Source organism: Amphiura filiformis, chromosome 5, assembly GCF_039555335.1.
Source record: "Amphiura filiformis chromosome 5, Afil_fr2py, whole genome shotgun sequence".
Taxonomy (NCBI): Eukaryota; Metazoa; Echinodermata; class Ophiuroidea; order Amphilepidida; family Amphiuridae; genus Amphiura; species Amphiura filiformis.
Window position 1 is genome coordinate 29,331,916 of NC_092632.1, and position 22,512 is coordinate 29,354,427.

Sequence of the window (22,512 nt, forward strand, 5' to 3'; positions counted from 1 at the left end):
TACGAGCAGCAGCATCAGTATAAATAGTGCAAGTCTATATGACAGTATTCATTTCCTAACTCACTAAACCCACTTTGGATTGAGATGAGAATTAGATCTTAATTTTTAATTCAGTGATGAAATATGGAATAAAATCATTGGGAAAAGTAGGACAAAAAGAAAGCAGTACTTTGTTGATATAGGACAAATGTATTAAGGACTACAAGTGTGTTGAAAGATTGTTGTTCTGACTGCTTTGTTATATATTTGTATAAAACAAACTTACAAGCAAGCCCTCACAAATCCATAGTGAATGTGTTAAGAATTCATGATGAAAATTGACACACAAAATAAAATAGAGAGAGAGAGAGAAAAACACTGATTTGGAAAATGAGATCTTTTTGTATGCGTCCTGGAACTAAGCACCAACAATTTGTCTCCCATACAAAGACTTCCAATATGTTGTGAAATTGTACCTAAAACCATCAGTTAAACATATGAGTTTAAGTTAGATATGGGCTTATTATGAGCAAGAATGTATTGCAGTTCCTCATTTAATTGCTCCAATTTATTTATTTATTTATAACATTCGGCTGAAGCCAGGCAAAGCCCTATAGTGCTTAAAGGCTACTAAGTTAAAGGGTTGCCAACCGAATATGGGAATAGGTCCAATTTTAGAAGCAGGAGGAAAACTATCACCCAGAGGAAAACCTGTGAGGATGAGCATGGATCGGCAATCAAACTCACATGTGTTACCGCGGGGAATTGAACCCGGGCTGCAGATCACTACACTAACCTGTATATTAATATGAATATTGACCCCTTTCATTTTTGTTTTTGCCTCTTTTATTTAGTCTAAGTATACAAGCCGCAGCCATGCCTTTTCACCAATGAATCGTGATCAAAGAAGAGTGATCCATGAATTATCTGATTTCTATGGGCTAGAATCACAGAGTTACGACCAGGAGCCACAGAGAAATGTAGTTGTCACAGCAAGAAGGTAAAGAATTCAACTGAGTAACTTTAATGTACACATTCAATGAGACTATATGCAATATGCATGTATGTTTACAAGCTGTTAAAACCATAAAGTATGACAACATATTACAGAGCTCCATTTTGATGATGAATATGTGGTCATGAAGTTTGGATCAGGATGCCACATAGACCAGCTTCCTTTGAAATGGCTGCACATAAGATGTTTTAGTGATTGGAATTTTAAAGGAGTGAAGTATATTGTAAAGATTGTTAATTGAAAAATGTGATGCGATCAAGCAAAATCAGTCGGAACTCGGAAATATTACATTTTCAGTTTCTTATAGGATAGTAAAAAGCATATACAAAGCTGAAATTTGAAGAAAACTCCATTGAAATTGATCAACCAGTTCTAAAGATGTGAGCAATTAAAGGGTTTCCAAAACAAGAGGAAACAAAAGGAAATGTTTCCTTTGTTTGGCTATATCTCAAAATCAATATTTGCGAGTTCCGACTGATTTTGCTTGATCGCATCACAAATGAGGTAAACTGGCACTATAACAAAGGAGGGAAATCAGAACCTTAGGATTTGAACCAGTGCGCACTCACAATGTCATGTCGAAGTTCAACACCACATGCCAGAACAGCTCATGGCGCATCTGCTGGTGAATTAAACATGCAATGATTTTTGTATTCCATTGTAAAGTTGAAAAATATTAAATTGAAAAATATTAGTCCAACCCAGCATAACAGCAGATGCATGTTGTGATTGGCATTTATCAAGAACTTGACTAAAACTTGAAATGTGAATTAATTTTGTCTCTTGTTACCTTCTAACAATATTTTTTATTGTTTACCATTTAACAGAGGCCAATCCCACATGCCTTCAGTAACTCTCACAGCAGTAGTACAACAGGAATTGCACCCCAAAGCTCCAACTCCCATTCCACTCAACAGTAAATATGAAGATCTACGGTAAGGCAACTTGTCCCTAACATTGTCAAATACTACTTTCAGAGAGTCTAAAAGACATAGTAGTGAAACAGGCATTGAACTGTAACTGTACAATTTACCAAAGCCAGCCATTTCTACATAATCATAAACTAATTAAGAGCAGCTTTACTGAAATATTGACATATTGTGGCCAGGGTTAAAACAGAATTTCTTATTACTTAAAACTAATTTTGTTTGTTACCATGGCAATTCCCTCAAACAGAATTTGCTCATAATGATGTTGCATGATATTGAATATTTTCATCAAGACAGAGGGATTAAAATCCCTGTGTCTCGATTTTTCCCTTTCTTATAAATTCATTGTAATTCAATTCAAGAAAGATTCTGTGGTCTGATTCTTTTATGTTCAATTTTCTATTTTACATAGAGGCTACCATTAAAACAATATGTGATGCGATCAAGCAAATTGAGTCTGATGTTGATCAAAATTCACTTTTTAATTTCATTACATGAGCCATTCTCAAGAGTGTTAGTTTGCTGAAAACCCCATCATAATCAGAGGTACAGTTCCAGAGATATGGCCATTTTACTGTTGCTAAGAACAATAAAATACAAAGGAAGTTGGCTAATATAATTGGCTATATCTCAAAATCACTATTCCTGAAATCCACTCAGTTTGCTTGAAATGAGTCCTTTTTCAGACAATATAAAAATTTATTTTTCAATTTCATGTTATGTAACCTTGTCAGAGCTTTATTGTACTGAAAATCCCATGACAATTGGTCTTACGATTTTAGAGATATAGCCATGTTGTTCAAAATGTAAAGGAGTGGAATTCTGTCACAAGCTAAATCGCAAAATCAATATTTGTGACAAGCGACTCGTCTATCGTGATCGCATCACAATTCAAAATTTTGAGTTGTATTGCTTCAGCGTATTTAATATGAGAAGCAAGGACATGAATAACAATGCCCCATAGGATACCATTTAGGATAGTTCTGGTTGTGGTTATCACAATTCACTATGTTTTTGTTCACACCATCTAAATGAAACATAGATTGGGCATGAATTACATTTTACTACATAATGAGAAAATAAGACCTTTCTTCTGATACCAAAATCTCAGTTTTGATGGAAGAAACACAGAGGACACCCTATTAAGGGAAAAAAACCCATTTCATCCCAGACTAACCAAACAACTTAAACTGATTGTGATTATTAAGGAAAAAAAACCCATTTCATCCCAGACTAACCAAACAAGTTAAACTGATTGTGATTTTTTGTATTCTCTTTTGTACAGAGCTGCTTCGAAAGCTGCCAAACTCAGTACACAGATCCTGGAAAGGAAGAAATCCCAGGAAAAGGTTATTGACTATTTTGAGATGACGTAATAGTTGCTTCTTGCTTAAGAGTGCCTAAAACTCCCATGTTGATAAAACAATCTTTATTTTGTTTAAGAAAAGATACTTTATTATAAGATTATGCTATCAACAGTTAAGTGCCTTATACAGAGGACAGATTGAGGGGTTATGTAATATAAATAAATAAAAAAACATCTTTAAAGAGAACATCAAAAACTGATTAATTCTAACATGTTTCATTTAGTCAAATAAGTTCTTTATTTTTCCTTGGGATAAAAATATTATAATTTAAATACTGAGAAATTGATTTCGGTCTGAGTTTAGGATAACTGTATATAAAGCAAAAAGAGACATGTCTAAGAAACCATTTTTGACTGGGTTGAATTTTAGTTGATACTGTGATGCAAGATTGTTGGTATCGGGCTATTCCAGTTGAAATCCATACACCCCTGAATGGGTGACTCTATTTGAAATTTACACCCCTGTGTGTGAGATTAAGTCGTGTCTTCTACAGGGGCTGTATGGATTTCAACTGAAATAGCCCATTGTCACCTGAAAAGTTAACTAATTGGCCAGTATAATGTGCAGAGTGAAATGCTTATCCAAGTTAAGATTCAAGATGCATTATGATATGACATGACGTGTCATTGAAGGAAAGCTTTTAAGCCCACAGTAAGCCTGAATGCTTTAGAACCCTGAGAATGGATCAACAGGTTCCTGACATAGTGCAGGCCTTACTAAAAGATAGAAGACTGGACAACATCCGAGAGCTTGTATCTTTCACAAGTAATCTTGATGTGTGCAAGTAACATTTGTCTAAACCCATAATGGTAGCAAATTACTAAGTAGACTGGTACATCAATGCAAGAGACAGAACCAAATGGCACTAACATACAGTGGCTTCACTTCAGTCCACCAGTGGATAGAAGACAGCCGATGATGATGGAAGTATGACTGAGGTCATGGTAATGATGACAGTGTAAGAGAAGTAAACAGAGCTTAAGGGGCATGCAAGGTCACTCTCAATGGGAAATTTTAGACATTGTTTTGTATTGTATCTTTAAAAGTAATGATGATAAAGTACATGAAAGTATGTACATTTTCAGAAATGAAATGACACAAGGAATCCAACTAGCATGGCAGATTTCTGCAAAAATGAGGCACTTATGGGAAAAGTGAAAAATTTGTTTTTCCATGCCTTCGTTCACCATAACAACTTACATGAAATTTCCAAATCGACGAAAACGGCATGTTTATATTCTAGAGACACAAACAAGAAAAAGCTTTCTCAAACTCCCTCATGGAAGCCAAATGGACAGTGTTTATCAAGAAGGTGACCAAGACATTCACAGCAGTTACAACCAATCTGTGTTGGCAAGTTTTCATAGAACATTTTGTATAGATATTGAATAAATTAATTGTCTGTTTTGTTCTTTTAGTTTGGGTGGAGAAAGGCAAATGTGTGGCATATTCCCAGCTTATCGCTCTTTAAGCAGAAAAAAATGAAAGAATTTTCTTTGTAAAAATGAAAGAACATTATTTTCAGTGTAACACCAAAATGGCAATCTATCAATATATGGAAATATAATATGACAATTTAATAAAAGTAATTCATTGTAACTTTAAGTTTTGACTAAAGCGGAGAACATTAATAACATCTAACTGGAAAACCAAATTTCATATCTTTAAAGCAAATGCTTGAAAATATCTCCAAATGTATGTCATGTGCATATATATACAAATAAATGCTTGTATTATTTATATCAAAAACAGTATTGCCAAAAATAGTGTTAAGGCAAGTACGTAGTTTGGTTATTGCGACAAAAAGATGCCATTCTGACAAAACCTTCAAGAACAGCAAACTCCAAACAAAGCTAATCATTTGAGCTGTTAATTGCTGGGAAAAATCACAGACCCTAGAAAAAGAAGGTCAATGATCTTACTCAAATTTCAAAGGCCCCTGTTGGTATTTAGTGTAGGGATCATAGTTTCCTGTATGCTCCAGTATTGACAAATCTTTTTTTAGGGTCTGGGGTAACCAACAATCGCAGCAAAACACCAACAATGCAAAATCTGATGCAATGAAAAAACAAAGATCAGACTACGTACTGCCATTATCCTCTTGTCATAATCGTCTATTCCAGTTGAAATCCATACACCCCACTATGGAAAACATGACCTTAAATGCCCCCCCATCCCAAAACCCAAAATTACAAAAAGGTCAACTTTTGCAGCAATTTTCACTAACACCCCCCCCCCCCCATTTCCCTCTTGTAATATTTTTTTCTTGTGGGGTGTAGATTTCAAATGGAGTTGCCCATTCAGGTAACGCTACTTGAAATTCCCATCCCCATGTGGAAGATTAAAGTCATGTTTTCCATAGGGGATGTCAACTGGAATAGCCCAGTGATAGCTATTGAAGATGAGCATCAAGTAAAGTTCACAAAACAAATTATGCCTTGTGTGTCTCCATGTGTATGGGTAATTTGAGAAGCAATGTATGCAGTTTGTCTTCATTGGGAGAATTTCCTGTGTAATTAAGAGAGAAGATAGACATGACAAAAGTGAGTGAGCTATGTGCTAATGTCATATACTGCAGCTCTCATGAAAAGATTATGCACAAGTAATGTAACCATGTGGTTATCTACTGATGTTGAAAAAGAGATCAAATCCAGTGTTCAAACGTCTGAGCTATTCAGTTGGATGATAAAAGCAATTATTAGCAGGATTGAAAAAAAAGTTATGGTTGTGTTGTTAACTTTTGCAATATATGCAATGATGTGTAACTAAAATTTCGGAAGTTACTGGTTTTAAATGTTCAAGCTTAAAACAGTTCATATTAAATATCATAATGTAAATCATGCAGCTTAATATTTGTATGCATGTTGCTATTTATTACATGTTATGGTAATCTCTTGGTTTTTATGGCCAGTTTGTGTTATAAAAATAATGATCTTAATATTCAATATCATAATATGGGGACACCATTTACAAAGACTTATGATTGATTGAATGGGAATTATGTATGGTAAATCAATCATAAGGTTTGTAATTGGAAATTTATACTTATGATCTCAACACAAAATTAAGACGTACCTCAAATTTTCGGTCACAACTTTGACCTTCATCTGGAGACTGGCAACCCAAGTTTGGGATCAGTGACCTTTTGGACACTTGACCCCAAAACCCGGTCGTACACTCTGGGTAACTTGTATCGGCCCCCGTCGCGGTTGAGAGATGGTTGGTTGGCCAGTCTCCAGATGAAGGTCAAAGTTGTGACCGAAAATTTGATGTACGTCTTAATTTTGTGTTGAGATCATAAGTTTGTGTTGTGGATCCAGCAAAATGAGTCACTGCGAGACAGAAGTATCCATCAAAGTCGTCGTATTGTACTATTTTCAGCAAGAAACATACATCCATATAGCTTTTCTGATGTCATGATGAGTATAGAATGTTAAAAGAAAAAATTCAAGTTTGATTTGCTATATAAGATGACTGATTTTGCTTCTTTGTAACATTTATACTGGGATGGGAGTAACTCAGAACTCTTAAGGATTGCATTACGACTTCATGCTATGGTAAAACAGTGGCTCTGAAAAGAGCTGGCTAAGCATTCAAGTAGATTGGTGCATTTATGGAGAGCTTGGTTTCAAACCATGTTAAGTCCACAACCACATGTTTCTCATTCACTTGTGTGATACAATCATAATTTCTTTGACAAGTTTGACATTAGCAACAATGAGTTGTACCATCAACAAGCCATTATTTACCACAGCAATGCTACTTAACAATATGCAGACTATTGTTCTCATTTGGGAACCAAAGGCCTCACACAGTATTGTTACTGTGCATCCATCCACTGTTGGCTTTGTAATGATGCATCCAACTGAAATTACTATACCTATAGCATCACAATCCATTGCAATATCGCACAGGTAAATCAGAAACATGTGTTTGTGGACTTAACATGGTTTGGAACCAAGCTCTTCATATACTGAAATGGTAGCCTCTTACAGAACATGAATTTCTATTCAGAAGAGGTCATATATTTACTCATGATTGTTAATGTTGTATTGTCAGATGTTAAAGCTAATATAAATGCATGGTTATTACTTACATTTGGGTAATGTTATTTAAAAGTTGACCTTGCATGCAAATTAGTTCAAGCATGAAGGCATGCAGAGTCACCTGTGCAGTTTATTTAAAATTAAATATGGACAACAAGATAGGTATTGTAAAGTCATTCATCACATTTGAACTGATACACAACATTGTGTACTTTCAATTTCTAAAGAGTTGACATATGTATGCATTTACATGCATACTTGAACATTTGATAGGATTACTATATACATATACATGTATGTGATGTAACATAAAATTCAAGTATATTTTATCTATATTTTATGTTGGTTTGATTTCATGTAAAGTATATATATTTTATTTTTGAAGATCATTAAAATAGCATGTGATTTTGATCAATAATTGTCACATATCTGCATTATAAAGTGATGAATAAGGATGTTGTAATGTGAGAGAAGCTAACCATTCAAGGTTTATTCAGCTGTCAATCTTAATTTTGATTTGACACCATGCGTACCAAAAACAGATGTTGCCGAGAAACAATGCCAAGCTATTCAAGATTTTGTTAATGATGTGACACTAGACAAACTACTCTGGGTGACTCCACATGGGACGTGATATCCGAATCAGTGCGCACTCCTGGGATGCGCATCAAAGTGAACTTCTCTTGAGCATGCAGACGGCTTCCCACTATGATGCACTACACGCACATAACATTGTGCCATGAGCGTCTCACAAGTACTTACAAGAATTGTGCTCACTATATGATCATTACTAATTGTGCTCACTATACGACTCACCAAGAAATTGACACTTTCCATTTCCAAAGATCTCTCCTGAGAAGGCTATTAGACGTCAAATGGCCAAAGAAAATAACAAATCAAGAACTTCCAAGGAAACAAAGTGGAGTAATAAAATCAAGAAGAGGTGGCTCCTTTGGTTAGGACACTTCCTGAGATTACCTGATGATACCTCAGCAAAGCAAGCTCTTCAAGAATACGAACGACACGTAAAATGACCAAGAGGAAAACCAAAAACTATGTGGATATCAGCAATTCAAAAAGAGCTGCTGAAAGAAATCAAAGAAGACTTAACCATAAAGAAAGTGAATGAACTTTCGAGAGAGAAAGAGACCAACTTGGAGAAACTTTATTGATGGCGCTATGTCAAACTGCTGACGAGAAGCGTTTATGATGATGATGATATGATCATTTCCCAGATGCGGATCTGAGTACCATGTAGACAGATGCTATTATTGATGCGGATCTGAGTGCACATTAATGCAGATCTTGGTCCTGTGTGGAGTCACCCTATGTTACGTGCTGTGTTTGAACATAGACCCTATAATAGGGTCTTTGGTTTGAAAGTAGTTTATTGAAAGAATGAAATGTGCCAAGTAACAAACATATTTAAGGTGGATTTAAGAGAAACAACTCAAATTGAATGCATTTCTTATTGTGGTTCTTATTTTGAAAAGAAACAAAAGAAATGGATATAGAGGTGAGAATTTTGTTAGCTACAATTTGATAACCTTGCTTGCAAATTAAGGAATGAAAATGATCAAATGAGTGACTAAACACTGGAGCAATTTGAAAAGCTGAAACTTCAGTAAATGTCAGTGTTTTGGCAAGCGTGACCATACTACACTGGGCTGACCATCAAAACATATTTGTATTAATATTAAGTATTGCCATTTGTATTCACCCAGTGTTACTGTTTACCTATGTGAGGGTAATTTCATACACACTAACAAAAAAAAAAAGGCGCAGTGATTTATAGTGCGCTATGCACAGGCACAACACCTAGACATTGATACACAAGCCCAGCACACTTTACAGGTTGTCGCTGACCACTACGGCCCCACATCATTCCATAAACCATTTAACAAAAAATCAGGGACTTTGCTGCTACAAGAGCGCACACCATAAACATTCCACAAATAACCATCGCAACCAGGATCAGCTCCCCGAGTTTCGTACAGGTTACAATGAGACAATTAGCAGTAAGTTCCTTGTCCAGGGGAATTTCAAACTAACTCAATTTTTCCACGAGAGCATATTAGGCACCGCCAGGGTTCGAACCCGCAACCTCTCGCACCATAGTTGAACGCCTTAACGATAATTGAGCTAACTTAACAAAAAGCAACTGTTTGCATTTCATCAACTCCGATTCAGTCATTCGATTTTAAATCCTTTCTTCACAAATAGAGGGCTTTTTCAGAAATGTTCCCAGTCCTCCACACCACATGTTACTCGTATTGAGTCATAGATGATTAGGCAACATTTCATGCAAAATTTAATAGTTTTTCATGGAGATGTGGAAGTCTGTTTACAGAGGATGTGAGGAGTCCGATAGATTGACATGGCAAAGTTGGCTTTCAATAAAAAGAAAGTTGTGCTTTCCACAAGCCTAAATAATGACATAAAGAAGAGAATTGTACTGTCTAAAGTTCGGAGTGTATGGATATAAATATGGCTTGGAAACTAAGACATAAAGACAAATATGTGGAAGTGTTAAATGCTGTGGTAGAAAGATGTATTGGACTGGTCACATATTGAGTTCTTTTGGACATTGAGAGAGATAATATAAGAGACCAAGACAGGAGAATGGCATAAATGGGAGGTGTGGTAATGCCTAGTTAAGGTAGAACAATATTAAGTGTATCTCAAAAAATACACCGGTCACCCGCATCTCGTCTTGCCAACATGGCTATTTTGGTAATACTAAAATTGGCAAATGAGTAACATGATGGTGTGGACTACAAGCAAGTTTGTTAAAAACCACTTTCAATTAAGCTAACAAAATTCTTCACATGTCTATGGCTATTGTTTTTCTCATATCAAAATTAAGGTTTGGTATATAAATAGTGTGCTTTTGTGGATAATTAACAGAACTGGACAAATGAAACCAATCGGAGGTATCACTTGTTGTATGCTTGAAGAAAGTGAGAAATAAAACAGTAATTGATCAATCACAAGATTCATTTATTTTGTCAGTCTCTTTTAGATTAAATTTCCTCCCCATTCCCTCCTCCAATGATAGATATGACGTTACAAGGAGTGTGAATTTAAATTGGGGTTACCTAGTCTTTGTCAAAGACCTCGCGATCCTAGGGAGGCGAGCGGCAGCGAGCAGCGAAGGCAGAATAATATAGGTGGCGCTCCCACTACGGTGCTCCAGGCAGAGCCTTGTTGAAAGGCTAGGGGTTACCTGAATGGTCGACTCTTATTAGAAATCTATATTCCCCATGTGGAAGATTAATATGTCTTCCATAGGGGTGTATGGATTTCAACTGGCATAGACCATGGCCTCTGCCCATTTCAGCACTGGCAAACAAACACTTTTCTGAGCACTTTTGAAATGAAGTTAGGTGAAAAAATCTCCAATCTTAGAAAAACAAACATATGTCTGTGCAAGAGGCTGTTCTACAAGTTCCTCCTTGATTAACCCAAACAGGGCACTTGTAATTAGGTCTTATTAAATGAAAATGGATGAAAATGTTATGTGAATCACAGCAAAATCTGCACAAAGTGATATACTTGTGTTGAGGATACATTTTTCGATTTGCTTGAGTGACATTGTTTAGTATGAAAATGTGTAGTTAGACTTTCAAAATATGTAATTATTAAAGGATGACTCTGGCAATCACAACATTATGCCTTATATGTTAAAAAAAAAATTATCAAGCACGAATCACATGGTTTTATTTAAAACAAACTCATATTGACCATAAAAATGAATAAAAACAGCTGGCTCTCAAAACGCGATATTCAAAATTCGCGGGTGCCGAGATTGTCGAGTGCAATGACGTCATGGTTATTTGTGCTCAATTGTGTTACTCACGACGTCACTGCACTCTGCAATCTCGGCGCCCGGTTATTTTGAATATCACATGTTGAGTGAGGGCCGTTTTAATTTGTTTTTATGGTCAATATGAGTTTGTTTTAAATAAAACCATGTGATTCGTGCTTGATAATTAATTTTCTAACATATAAGGCATGTTGTGATTGCCGGAGACATCCTTTAAGCATCCCCTTAGGTCAATTAAGCACCTATAGGGCAGTGCACAAATAAGGTCAAATATGAAATTCAAAATCTAAAGAAACATTCAGCAACAACAATACAGATTAGACAAGATCATTTAATATACATTTTGGTAATTCTTTTTTTATTGCCACTAACTTCACCTGAAATTTCAGATGCCTCCCAACATTTTATACAAATTTGAAAAATTGTATACAAATTCATGATTATGTAGAAAGGGGTAGAAAGTTACATAATATATAAACTGCATTATGTGGAAAGCTACAAATAAACTTTCACATGAATTTGGATCAAGGTACTGTTGATGAGACATGTGTTTCATCAAAACTTAACAATTTCCTAATTGGATTTCATAAAGTGGCATTTAATCAGGATGCTAAGGAGTGAGAAAAGCATTGCAAGTTTTTCTACAAGAAAATTCAGATATTAGTTCACATATTCTGGTGAAAGGTTACCTCAACTTTTACCAAGATTTCACTAAGTTGAAGTGATAAGAGTAATTGGGTTATTCCCGTTGCTATCCATAGGCCCCCTATGGTATACATGGCCTAAATCTCCACACAGAGGGTGTAGATTTCTAATGGGTGTGGAGTCACCCATTCAGGTAACCCCATTTGAAATCTACATCCCTGTGTGGAAGATTAAGGTCATGTCTTCCATATAGGGTGTATGGATTCCAACTGGAATAGCCTAATGCTGTAATTAAATCACTGTTTCTATATTAATTCTGGGACACAACATGTACATATAAAAAGCAACAAGAGCATCCTGCAAGCATGTAATGTTGTTACCTATGCATGACTCAAAAAATTGAACCAATCACTACACAATGTTGTTTTGAAGCTATATATGTGTACAATTATGTTCAAAAATTAAGAACAGTAAAGTCAATTTTTTGATGCAGTCTCATGTGGTGTGATCAAACAAAATCAGTCTGAAGTCAGACACATTCAATTTTCAGTTTCTTATAGGATTGTAAACAGCATTTTTAAAGCTACATTTTGCAGAAAACCCCATTGAATTTGGACAACCAGTTCAAAAGATCTGAGCAGTTGAAGAGTTTTCAAAACAGTAGGAAACAAAAGGAAATACTTCCTATGTTTGGCTATATCTCAAGATCAATATTTCCAAATTCCGACTGATTTTGCTTGATCACATCACATATGATAGTCCCAATAAGCAAATGATTATATCCCAACCGTAACATCACTTACATATTTGGAATTATCTCTCAATGATAGAGGCCTCATATATGATTCATAAATGAGGCCCTTGCCCAATTTGTTTTCCTTGGGGAAATAATAATGGCATTAATGATTTTATGGCTGAATAGATTATAATTGAAGACTAGTTTGCATATGACGTCCTGTCAACCAGACCAAAAATGCCTTACTGCGCAGGTCAGCAACCAATCACACTGCGCCTTTGTCCTGTCAGACACAAACCAGTCTCTTTAATTCGGTCTTCAATTATAATTGGGAGTACTTTTTTGTGTAGGCCTGGTTTACTATAGACGAATCCAACGAGCCAAGTCATGGTCAGGATTTGGTCGGCCATCTTTGGGTAGCCGCTAGCACCAACCTGGTGTTTTGAGCGCTCAATTGTGCAAATAGAGGGCACGGTGGCTCAGTGGTTACGGCCTTGGACTCATAATCTGAGAGCTTGCTTGACGTGCGTGGGTTCGAGTCCCCGTCCCGCCACCGTGTTGCGCCCTTGGGCAAGGCGCTTTGTCACGCTTGCCTCACCCCACCCAGGTGCAATGGGAAGCTGTTAGGGGTAGTCACAGTCGTTGTACTGATGAACCCTGCGCCATTTGTAGGCAGCAAACGTGGTTCCGACATATTCTGATAACGGCGGAATAAATGTAAAGCGCTTTCAGGCTGTTTACGGCATAAAGCGCTATATAAATATCTACATTTATTTTTTTTAAATTTAAATAAAAGCCGCCTAACACCTAGATTCATACATAGTCCTTTTGTTCGCAAGTACATCCATTTGTAGCGTTTGATACCGCGTGTAGTTAATCCGATTATTATGTCACTTCAACAGCGAATAGACCATGTAGAAGCTGTGTGTTTTGTCGAAGGGAACTGTAGGGCCTATTGTGTTGTAAATTTTAATCATTCTTTTGTCTACCTGTGTTTTCGCGGAAGGTGTAAAACGGGTGATGGAATGCAGTGTAAAATTTCCGCCAAGGCCGAATCATTTCACATTTTGGGTGCATTGTAGCCGATGGCTACCCAACTAAAGGCTGCTAGTCAGGTGTAGGAATGCGTGGATTTGGATTCGTCTATAAGACCATTAATAATCATCTTTTCACATAAATGTAGGAAAATTAGCATCATTTTTTCTGGAGTTGGAAGAATATGTAGCCTACTTACTTTTCCAGTGATATACTGTAAAAGTGTTAATTTTCAGGAGGGTTTACTTTAGCGAATAGAGGTTACATTGCAAATTTAACAACATGCAAAAAAAGTTTGTCATATGTGATGCGATCAAGCAAAATCAGTCGGAACTCAGAAATATTACATTTTCAGGGGTTTTTTTGGATAGTAAAAAGCATTTACAAAGCTGAATTTTACAGAAAACCCCATTGAAATTGAACGACCAGTTCCAAAGATATGAGCAATTAAAGAGTTTCCAAAACAACAGGTAACAAAAGGAAATATCTACTTAGTTTGGCTATATCTCAAAATCAATATTTCCGAGTTCCAACTGATTTTGCTTGACCGCATCACATATATGAAAACATTGGGAAGAAATAAATTTTGTGAAACAATCAACATCATGCACAAAAGACTTCTGTAAAAAAAAACCTGCATTTACAATGAGTCTTCTTAATTTTCTTTTAGACACTTTTGCCAGAAAAGCAAAGTTTTAGTAGCTACATTATCAACACCAGAACTTTGCACCTCTAGTTGATTGTAGATACAATTTTATCAGCAACAATTGCCCATTTAACTAAACACAAATTGCAAATACTGCCATTTTGCCTATACGAATCACTGGCATCACATTACTACATGCCTCGTACATTCCATTTTCACGTATACGAGGGGGTATCAAAAAGTCTTTGAAATCACCCAGAAATGAAAGAGCTATATCAATGAAATTTTGTCTAAGTAATCACTGGTCCTTATGTACACTATGGTGCAAGAATGGTCTCATAAGTATCTTTACTTTCTTTACTGTGGCGCTAGATGTCAGTACCTGCCTATGTAACAGCATATATAAGATGGCAAGATGGAGAATATTAAGGCACAAAGCAAGATTAAGTTCCGTTTAAGGGTTGCAGTGCCCTGAAAATCTAAGATGAAATAATCTATCTTTTCTAAATAGCAAAAGTGCCATATGACAATCACCACCATAGACAGCTTTCATTTCATCATAGATTTTCTGGGCACTGTGACCACACTGATTGCCTCAATTTTCTCCATTTTGCAGTTTATGCACAGTAACTGGGGCAGCAGGTTATTGGCATCTACCGCCATGTGTAAAGAAAGTAAACATACTTATGAGACCATTTTTGCACCATAGTGTACATAAGGACCAGTGATTACACTGACGAAATGTCATCGATATACAAATGTAGCTCTTTCACTTCTGGGTGATTTCAAAAACCTTTTGATACCCCCTCGTATTAACAAAAACTGAGACTATAATACCTAGGTATTATAGTCTCAGAACAAAAATATACAAAAGATGAATAGGTATGTTTATGATCTATACAAACATACACTGTACAAAAAGTTTATTATTCACATAACACACTTAAAAGCAGCACACATTTGATAATTACTAATAATGCTTCATTACTAAGCAATAACTGTTTTAGTTCATATAAAAGAATTATATAAAAATATTCAAATTAACTATATAATTTTATTCCTCTTTAGAATAAATGGATGGAATATTGTTCATAATACTATTTGTTTAGTACCTTCACTGCAATCACACACAAGTTAAAAACACCCTTTAATCAGTTTTTGGACGGAAAGGCGTTATTCATACTGCTAGTACTTTAGAATATGGTACAAAAATACTCAACATGGCTGCATTAATCAAAGACTTTACAATTGTAGCCCCCAACATAATTTGTTCTATAGAATAATATCAAGTAAGTCACAATTTTTGTTGAGAGAACTGTTTAAAATCTAAAGAATTTACAATTGTAGCCCCCAACATAATTTGTTCTACAGAATAATATCAAGTAAGTCACAATTTTTGTTGAGAGAACTGTTTAAAATCTCTGTTTATCAGAATAATATCTTGTTTGTATTAAATACCTTACAATCATACCCTATAATATTAATTTGTACTTAAAATATATCTCAGTTGGAATTACAAAATATTACACCATAGGATAAATTCAAAATATCTTTGAGAATAAATTATTCACCACAGCTCTGCGTCATAATTCTGTAACTTGCTCCTCTTTTTCTTTGCCCTGTTTACCATCTTGAAATGTTTGCCTGTAACCATAAAAACACAAAGCAAAAATATTTAGAGTTATGCGATACGGGTGTTGGTATGAAAGACAGCATTGGCTATTCTAACTGAAATCCATAGGCCTACTATGGGAGACATCTCACACACAAGGGTGTGAATTTCAAATGGAGTTCCCCATTCAGGTTATCCCATTTGAAATCTACACTCCTTCTGTGGAAGATCAAGGTCATGTCTTCCATGGGGTGTATGGATTTCAACTGGAATAGCCCATTCTGAAACCACTCTCCAATTAGTGCATTTAGTCTGGTAACCCAAATTAGCATGCAAGTAGTTTCCATGAATTTATTGGTTTAGGACATGTTTCACCAAACAAAGAATAAGTTGTTTCTTTCCCATGAATTCAGCATCATCAACATTTTTTATCATTATCATTATTTTTCTTACGTGTCTTCATCTGATGTTATCTTCAAGTCAGGAATCCTGGTCTCATCTACTTTCACATCACTACTGACGTTAATCTTGTTGGTTTCCACAAACTTTTTCATCCATGAGGGCATCTCACCATCTGTGCTGTTCTCTTTGTTCTTCTTCTTTTTTAGCTCTGATGGCAGCTCTGGTTTTTCAACAGTCAGCGTATCTGTAAAGTAACAAACAAAATCATTAAAAAGAGAAGTGAGAACAAAAAATAGTAACAATTATCCGCAGTCATCATTACCAAATTTGAATTGTGGAGCACATGCACAGGATGACAAAGACCTTACTGCCAGATCCATGATGGGCATCATAGGTCTGACATTAATAATTCACTTAGGTTATATAAGAAATAAACAATATTGTATGACAAAAAATTCATCATAAAGAATCAATTTGGGGCAAAAAAAAAAAAGTTTCGAATCAATTAGAACTGCAACTGTTATATTGAACTAGTCCATATTTTACTATAGTAAATATTTCATATGAATGAACACAGCTGCCAACACCTGTATGCAATCCAACCACGATTGTATTTCAAAATACAATGCGGATGCACAACCTTGGATACTTAATGAAAATTCTAACCAATCACAAGTGAGTTGGCATTGTTTGATTCACTGCCGTGTTACCCACACGCGGACGTTCATTGCATAGTGTATGCGGACTATCATCACGCTGTTGGCAGCTGTGTATATTCAAATGAAATTTCTACTATTGTACTACAATGTAATCATAAAAAAGCAATGATATCAAATATGTTGGATTTGGCTATCAAAAGAGTAACTGAAAGACTATCAGAAGGTGACATTAATAATTTGTGACAAATCATTTTGTGTGGAATTTGGAAAGATATTATATTTTACCTTGAAATCCATACACCCCTATAGAAGACATGACTTTAATCTTCCACACATGGAGTGTGAATTTCAAATAGGGTTATCTGAATGGGTGACTCCATATGAAATATGCACCTCATGTCTTCCATAGGGGTGTATGGATTTCAACTTGGATTATTATTAGTCTTGCTTATCCTATTACAAGATGAACAATACAGTAATGGACAGGTTCCCAGTATACCAAAACCAATTCATATCAAACATTAAAGCAAAAGAAAATGTCCACCAGGGATGAATCCAAAACAACAGAAAATGTCCACCAGGGATGAATCCAAAACAATGTTACTGTAAAGTAATCACAGCAAATGTTGCACAGTATTTAATGGGGCGGGCACCGGGGGGGCACACACAAAGTATAACAAAAATGACCAAACCTGATAATTAAAAAAAAAAGACCAGGTATGAAAAGTAACACAACAGAGAGAGAGCAGCTCTCGATACATTGGAAAACATCACCAGCTTTTTTTTCAACATAAATGACATTGCACTCCACACCAGGCTTATTTTACTACATTAAAGCAAGACTAGAGAAGGACAAGAAAGATGGGATACACAGAGCTAAAGGTACCAATCAGTCAAACTCTTACCAGTATCAGATCCTTTTATTCCATAGGTGGTATAGATTATAGGGAAAAAGAAGTGTTATATAAACATGATTTGATGCATAACAACTAAATAGAATACTTTATGTAAAACACGCCACAAAATTCAGTGCAGCATTAAAAAATACACAAAAGCACATACATCCAAAGATTTCAATTATCAGAAGAAACAGGGCCAAAACAAGTACTGTAAAATGTACAGAGCAGCTGTACAAAAAACAAGTGTCATAAAGGACATGCTTCAAATATGCAGCCATGTGATAGCCTCCATCATCACCACATAATTGTGACATCACCTCTGCCCCCAAGCATATCCCACCCACCAAAAATGGACAGAGCCTGCAGCTAATTGAAATACAATGCCACAACCACTGGATCTGCCCCGTGCCAAACAGGGGCAGTCTTGTCAACGAACAGAGAATTGGTAGTTACAAAAATTCAAGTTTGCAAATATTGAGATGTGAATGTAGTTCTTCAGACTGCCCAGATGAAAATACAACAAACCCAATATTACACAAAGAGTGAGCATAAAGTTTATAAAAGTTTGCAAACTTCGAGATGTGAATGTCAGTTCAATCATTCAGATTTGTAATATTGTCATCTGGGTGGCGAAGAGGTATTTTTGAGCAATAAGTTTTTTAAAGCGAATAATCAAAGATGCTTTCAAACGATCCTCTTGTTTCCAATTTCTCAAAGTGTCCGTCTATATGCAAGATGGTAAGAACATCTGTCCAAATATTTCTAAACATAGCCTAGTGATTGTTAAATATGTGCTATAATATAGTTAACTTTCTATGAGAATATGTGCATTTGAAGTCTTGAATGGTGAAGAATCCCACACATTATCGTACAACATACATGTAGGTTTTATTTCTCTTTTTGTTCACAAATATTTGCCATGACCTACTACTGTGCAGTGCATTTTCATCAGTTACACATTGTGCCACACATCAATCACTACAAAATTGGTTAAATATTCCCTTTGCTACCGAAAAGAAACGATTTGCAGCTCTATAAGTGAGACCAATATTCTTATTGCTGTGTAAAGGAGGAGCATAACTGGCAGTGGACGGTATACCACTACCCCCCTCCCCGATGAGTCTTATCTTACCACCATTTGTCCGTATAGGCAACGATGCGTTGAGCTAAGGCAAAATGGGTAGGGCAGTGGGTATACTTTGCCTATGACATAATACACTGGTGCTACCTTATCTACAACCTTATAATCATCATCATTAGTTGAAGCCAGTTCCTTTGTGCCACAGGGACAGATTTAAGCGATGGCCCGGTGGCCCCGCGCAAGTGGATTTTGCGTTGGGCCAGTAAACTTCCAACAATGCTAACCCTGCGGGCCTCTAGATTTTTGAGCCTGATTTGATTTATGAGGCAAAATATAATCAGTGATGGACATGCATAATTAAATATTAACACACAAGTAACATGTGTTAAGTTTGGTAATTGGTACTGGTAGTCTGTCGCATTGCAACATGCTTCTTAATTTTGCACTTTTTGCAGTAAAACATATTGAAAAAGCTGGACCAGTAAGTTTATTGCAGGGCCAGTAGATTTGCCATTTCAAAAAAACTGAAACATAAGTCTGTCCCTGCTGTGACACCATGAACCACCCAACCGTTATTTTATGTTATGGTTTGAAAACGTGCAAAGTATAATATGCAAATACAACAGACATGCACAGAACAGTGAATCATGCAGCATGCAAGTCTATTCTTACCAGATGAGTTTGGATCATTAAGTTCTACCTCTATAAATGGACAAGCTAAGACAGAAAAATAGATATGTATGATGTATTAAACTGAATTGTGAATAAAGGAAAATCAGTAAAAATGCCATTTTAAGCTAATTTTACTGAGTAAATCAATAGAAGCAAATTTTACATATAGTTGCTAACATAGATCAACTCTTTCAATGTTGCATCTGACATCACCATTGAAGGGAATAATCAGGGATGTAGCTACAGAGGGCGGTGGTGGGTGGCAGAGCCCACCGCTCAGTTGTGGAGCCCATCACTAGGCTGCAATTTTAGCTCTGGAGCCCACCACTCACCACCCCAAAATTGCACAAATTTACGGCATTAGTCAAGAATTTGGTAAATTTTGATGGCAAATTGTCAAAAATGCAAGATTTTCATCATATGCCACCCAGCACTAAAAATATCCTAGCTACAACCCTGGGCGTAATACATTTCTCAAACAATACTGTGCGTATGGTAACCAAGATTCAATAATGTATTAGACCAATCAGCAAGACAGTCAATCATAGCATGTTTCAGATGCAACATTCCAAGTATATCTCTGCAGGTGACTAACAACATCATAATTGGTTATTCCTTCATGTAATTTTACACAAAATTAGGGTTAAGGTTAAGGTTAGGGTTAGTTCAGGGTTAGGATTAGGGTTAGGATTAGAGTTAGGATTAGGATTAGGCTTAGGATTAGGGTTAGGATTAGATTACACGAAATAATTACATGAAGGACCGACCTAATAATTGATATAGAGATCACATAATAAAATGTCATATACACTCTATATCTCACTTGCAAAATTAACTTCTACAAAGTTTTACTCTTTATTACCATATTATTGATTAATGAAACATTGAAAATGGTGCAATAAATAAATAGGCAAGAATAATATCATGTGAAAAATTAGTGTTTTCATTTGGTATTTTGTAATTGGTAATCTTCATTTGATAATATCCAGTGCAACATTTTGAACACCCAATACAATGGATGACATGGCCTTAATATCCCACACAGAGGGTGGCAGATTTCAAATGAAGTCACCCATTTAGATCCGCAGTGAGCCCCATTTGAAATTTGCAATCCCTGTGTGGGAGATTACGGTCATATCTTCCATAAAGGTGTTTGGATTTCAACTGGAATAGCCCAATATGCATTACACTATTGGGCTGATTGTCCCATAATTCCTTACCTATTGTCCCATTGCTATCTTCCTCCACATCCTCCTCAGGTAGGTCCATGGTTGGAACTCTCTCTAAATTGATCTGTTAAAGATTGAAAAGATTTGTTGAAACATTGCTTAATTGCATCAAAAGACAAAAACTCTCACTGCCTTTCAAGGACTTAGTGCCAGTACTATCTAAACAAGGACAATATAAACACATGTATCAAAAGATATTTATCTGATTATGATCAGTCTAATGGAGAATTTTAACACATTTACAGACCTGGAACTCTTGTGCAAAAGCAACATGACCCCTTACTGGAATTTCATTATCCAGCAAGTACAAATATGTTATAGTGTGAGTCTGCAATTGTACAGACTGAATCCAGGTATGTTTTCTTAAACTATAAGTTTCTTCCAACAGCATATACTTGCGGCTCCTTGAAAAACCAGTTTGGTCTCAAGAAAAAGTCCTCAAATATAGTAAGAACAACACACCCCACCCTTCCCCCCACACACACAAACACCCCATATACACCCCATAAGCAAAATGGATAATTCCTTTTCTCCTATGCAGCAAGTACTAACCTTTGGTGTGACTAGTACTGGTTTAGGCTGTACAACTGGTGCTGGTGCCTCAGGTTCCTCTTCTTCTTCTATTATCTTTTCTGTTCTATAAATACAAATTCACATATAACTTTAATGCATATTTTGAATCAGTTTACGGTGTAAATCTATGACTTAAATGTTATTTACATGCTATATATATTGGAAGTATAGTAGGGAAACTAAATTGACAGTTGATTGCTAGAAAGCTGCACGTTCTTTGTTTTTATAGTGCACTTGCGACCTTCTTGCATTCAATCATCTAAATGAATTTTGACAAGTCAGAACTATAGAATTATACCAAAGTAATAACACATATTTAGCACCTAAACCTGAAATACTATCAATTAATACTTACAAGGTGGTTGGTCTTCTTTTCATTGTTCCACTCTGTGGATAATAATCAAATGCCACAAATCATTTAGAATACAGACACAGAATAATAACTGATCAGAAAACAGGCATTGCACAAACTATTTCACCAAAACTGCCAAAATTATTGGAACAAAACACTATAATGTCCACTGTTCATTGGACTTATTTCAACTGAAAAGCCTTTTTTCTATGATATAGATTGCCTAATACAATATATAGATTTATACTGCACAAATATACACCCTGCAGGGCAGTAACGGCACCAAAAACAATGGAAACATTTCCATTGTATAGCCTATTAGCCTTGCTGCCATGCATCAACTACATTGTCATAACACAAGAAAGTTGGTGATCAAATTTTATCCCTAGGTATCCTCGTCTTGTAAGAATAGATAGAAACTGATACTCACAGCACCTATAGAGCTGTTGAGGCTTCCATGTGGAGTGCGTGACTTCAATATCTTGCTCAACTCTTTCAGCTGAAAAATAAAAACAAACAAAGAATTGATTACCGGTAACATACAGATTGAATATGTCATAGACTGGAATATGAAAATATAACATTGTAAATGTGTTGCGAATTAAGATCATAGCATAATGGTCTGTTTATAATTTCTCATTGTATTGTATAATTTTTTACTGCTGGCAATTGTATAAATATTTTTTGATATTCTAGTCTTTTTGTGATTTACTTCTCACTCAAAACACCAAATAGACAGTTCCACTTCTGTATTTGAGTTTTCAGGCAGCATAACACAAGCCATTCATTTCTCACAATGTCTCAATGGA

At 35.8% G+C, this 22,512-nt stretch overlaps 2 protein-coding genes across 3 annotated transcripts in view; one reads left to right on the forward strand and one right to left on the reverse strand.

Moving 5' to 3' along the window:
* LOC140152933 (transcriptional repressor NF-X1-like) overlaps positions 1–5,453 on the forward strand; it is a 37,200-nt gene extending 31,747 nt beyond the window's left edge. For both annotated transcript variants that reach the window (XM_072175484.1, XM_072175485.1), the window contains exons 16-18: positions 834–979; positions 1,822–1,929; positions 3,209–5,453. In XM_072175484.1, coding sequence (XP_072031585.1) covers positions 834–979; positions 1,822–1,929; positions 3,209–3,299 — 345 coding nt within the window. In that variant the 3' untranslated portion in view covers positions 3,300–5,453. The remainder of the gene's footprint in view (positions 1–833; positions 980–1,821; positions 1,930–3,208) is intronic.
* A 10,321-nt stretch (positions 5,454–15,774) lies between these two features.
* Positions 15,775–22,512, reverse strand: part of LOC140152934 (uncharacterized) — a 36,907-nt gene continuing 30,169 nt past the window's right edge. The window contains exons 27-33 of the mRNA XM_072175486.1: positions 22,134–22,202; positions 21,707–21,738; positions 21,331–21,415; positions 20,770–20,842; positions 19,550–19,594; positions 16,290–16,482; positions 15,775–15,868 (exon numbers count right to left, since the gene is read on the reverse strand). Coding sequence (XP_072031587.1) covers positions 15,808–15,868; positions 16,290–16,482; positions 19,550–19,594; positions 20,770–20,842; positions 21,331–21,415; positions 21,707–21,738; positions 22,134–22,202 — 558 coding nt within the window. The 3' untranslated portion in view covers positions 15,775–15,807. The remainder of the gene's footprint in view (positions 15,869–16,289; positions 16,483–19,549; positions 19,595–20,769; positions 20,843–21,330; positions 21,416–21,706; positions 21,739–22,133; positions 22,203–22,512) is intronic.